Here is a 3,208-nt window from a genome sequence, read left to right on the forward strand (position 1 = left end):
AAAATTATTTATAGTTATTTATTTATATTATTATTATTATCTATATTTTGAATAATATTTTTATATAGTATGTTTTTAACTGTATTATTTGACGTATGGATCATTCGAAATATTTTTATATGCTATACCTATTTGTGAAGTTATTAAGTTAGTTAATTTGAATTACACGTACCTAATATATTATCGTAATTGAAAACAAAATATTATTTATAAATTATAATATATAATTTTTTTTAACAATATAATATAATATAATATAATATACGTATTTGTAATTAAATATTAATTATAGATACTAATTATTAACGTTTAAAAAAATATTTGTTCAACCATTTGCATGTGGTTGTGAGTAATATTGTATTCTGGGGATTTTTTTCCGGGATTCAAATAACAACGTGCAAAAATAACCACAGAAAAAATAACTAAAGAAATTGAAAATTATAATTTCCGTACTCCGTAGACATCTCAAAAGTTGAAATATTTTGAAAATTATATCTAATATAAAATATAAAATATTTTATATTTATTATAAGTATATAAAAATATAATTTTTAAATACAATAAAATCCGAAATTATCTTATGTGTATATAAATAGAGCAAAAATATTCAGTGTAAATTGCATGTAACCTAAGAGTCACGCCAAAAACCAAAATCGATTTTGTCAAAATTTTGCATAAAAATTCCTGTTTTTCCTAATTTTGTCTTTTTTTGTTTTACCAAGCGCTTTTGAAAAATACTTAAAATTTTGACCTCCCCAAAGCACCAAGTACATTCACTTTCCCACCGGAAAAGATATTACGGGGAAAAATCCAAAAATTGTGCACACAAAAAATAAAAAATAAAAATAATTCAAACACATGGCATTGTAAAAAGTAAAATCAATACATTCATTGCTCAGCTCAGAATATAGAATTTTAAGCAACAATACAAAATGTTATCTTACACATATTTTATCAGCAAAAATTTTAATACTGCAATACTTTTGTAAGAGATTTACTTTTTTTTGAAAATTTGTCAATTGTATGTTCAATATCAATGTTTACGTCTGATTCACAAGTTATTGTCCAAATGGTCTTCACTCATTGTTGTTTTTACTTTAGTCTTAACAATTATCAATTTTGAAAACGACCTTTCTGTTGAAACACTTATCACAGGCGAACAGGCGGTAATGGGACAAAATATCCTATTCTATAATATTCAATGTCTAAATATCCAACAGATAAAATAACCAATGTATAGGCCAGTAAAAAATGATTATAGAAACATATTTAAAAAGATAATATTAAAAAAAATTACATTATTTTTTAACTACAGTAAAAATATGATACGTTAGTTCATTACCTCTATTAAACAGTATTTGTCCTATACAATTATTAATACATTTTCTTATATAATCATATTTAAAAAAAAATAATTGTTAATAATATAAATATTTTAGTATTATTTTAGATTCTGAGCGCTCCGCTTCGAAAGCTTCGATGAATATATTGATTTTCCAATGATGTTTTTTTTAATTTTTGTGTCTGTCATCACCGTTTGGGGCCGTAACATTGCTGTGATTTTCTTCAGGTAATTGAAGTTTAATCATTTATATTAATTATATTTTACCATCCATAAAGAAATTTGAATTTTAGTTTTTAAAATTTGCCTAAAAAATGCATGGGTTTAATTATACCAAATAATTTATCAATAAAAATGTTAAAATAGTATAAATTAAAATGCTCAGACTAATGTGATTGATAGATTTATTCAACAAAAACAAATACAATACTAAATATATCAGTTATAATGATACAATGCAAAATAAATATATTATATTGCTTTGTTTTTATGTTGAGGAAATATTTAATTATTTAATTTTAATATTTTTTAAAGATTTTGCCAAAACAGCTCCTTTATCAGCTACAGTCCAAGGAATGCCTTTATAAGTAGCTTGTAAGTTTTCATCTGTTTTCAAATCCTGTGCAATTTCTTCAAATACTTTCAATACCTTATCTGGAGATCTTGTGTATCCCTCTACATTTATATAATCTCCTGGCACTGAACCTGGAGGTGGTTCTAGTATTTCAACATTTTCTGGCGAGCTGGCACACATTACCATTGCCTCAGATAAAACACCTCTAATTTTAGAAGGTTTTAAATTGCACAACAACACAACCATGCGATTAGACATTGCTTCCAATGGAACAAACTTCACTAATCCACTTACCTAGAAGCAATATAAAATTAGTAAAATATACATTTATTTTTTCAAAAAATAAAGTACATTTCTATAGGAGATATACTTGAGAAATTAATTATTATATAATTAATAATCAATAATTATATATAATTTGTTATTAAATTTCATCTGATATGAGCTTAAAAATAAATCACTAATAACGTTTATGTACAATATACATACAACAGTTCTTGGTTTTTCTTCTCCCACATCTATAGTTTCTACATACAGAGCATCAGCATTAGGATGTTTGGAAGCACTTAAAATTTTAGCAACACGTAAATCTAGTCTACCAAAATCTACTGGTGTGGTAATGTTACTCTTTGCAGGAACAGCTAAAATATAATGTAATATATCAGTATATTAATTACTTAATAATTCTTTTATATTTCTAATTAAATATTAATAATATACACTCTATTAAGTCCTCTAAATGTCTTATTACCTGGATTATTTTTTTTTTGTTTCTTTTCAGTTTTAAAAGTTTGATTGTTCTTTTTAGCATCAATATTATCACTGCATTTATCATTTTCAATTGTTTTCACAGTCGAAATGTCTCCTTTATTAACATCATCAATATAACTCTTTACTTCTATTTTAATGTCCTGTAAACAAATTAAATTAATAAAATATGTCTTATTTAACAATTCTAATTATTAATTAATAAAATAAATAAATATATTTTAACCCACTTTTTTTTTTTCGCGAGTTAATCGAAACCACAAATGTGAGGAACCACAAAAGCATTACTTTTCCTATTTTAATCCACTTAATAATTCTATTGCAATTGAATTTATAGACAGGATTATGGTTAGTCCTGAAGTGGGAAGCAAAGGGGGGAATTCCCACTGGGCACGGAAATTTGGGACTAATCAATTTTTTTAAACTAAAGAAACAATAAAATTAAAGATAAGAATTTGATAAAAAATAGTGGAAATTTTAAAGCAGTTGCCCCTCCCTTGGCTTTTTTCTGGGTTGATATCATA

General features: G+C 24.7%; 1 protein-coding gene across 1 annotated transcript in view; it reads right to left on the reverse strand.

Annotated features, from left to right (window-relative positions):
• Nucleotides 1–1,729: 1,729 nt before the first annotated feature.
• Nucleotides 1,730–3,208, reverse strand: part of LOC100165899 (multisynthetase complex auxiliary component p43-like) — a 4,027-nt gene continuing 2,548 nt past the window's right edge. Inside the window, exons 3-5 of the mRNA NM_001162206.1 lie at nucleotides 2,668–2,827; nucleotides 2,406–2,557; nucleotides 1,730–2,210 (exon numbers count right to left, since the gene is read on the reverse strand). Coding sequence (NP_001155678.1) covers nucleotides 1,851–2,210; nucleotides 2,406–2,557; nucleotides 2,668–2,827 — 672 coding nt within the window. The 3' untranslated portion in view covers nucleotides 1,730–1,850. The remainder of the gene's footprint in view (nucleotides 2,211–2,405; nucleotides 2,558–2,667; nucleotides 2,828–3,208) is intronic.

This window comes from Acyrthosiphon pisum, chromosome A1 (assembly GCF_005508785.2).
Source record: "Acyrthosiphon pisum isolate AL4f chromosome A1, pea_aphid_22Mar2018_4r6ur, whole genome shotgun sequence".
NCBI classification, from domain to species: Eukaryota; Metazoa; Arthropoda; class Insecta; order Hemiptera; family Aphididae; genus Acyrthosiphon; species Acyrthosiphon pisum.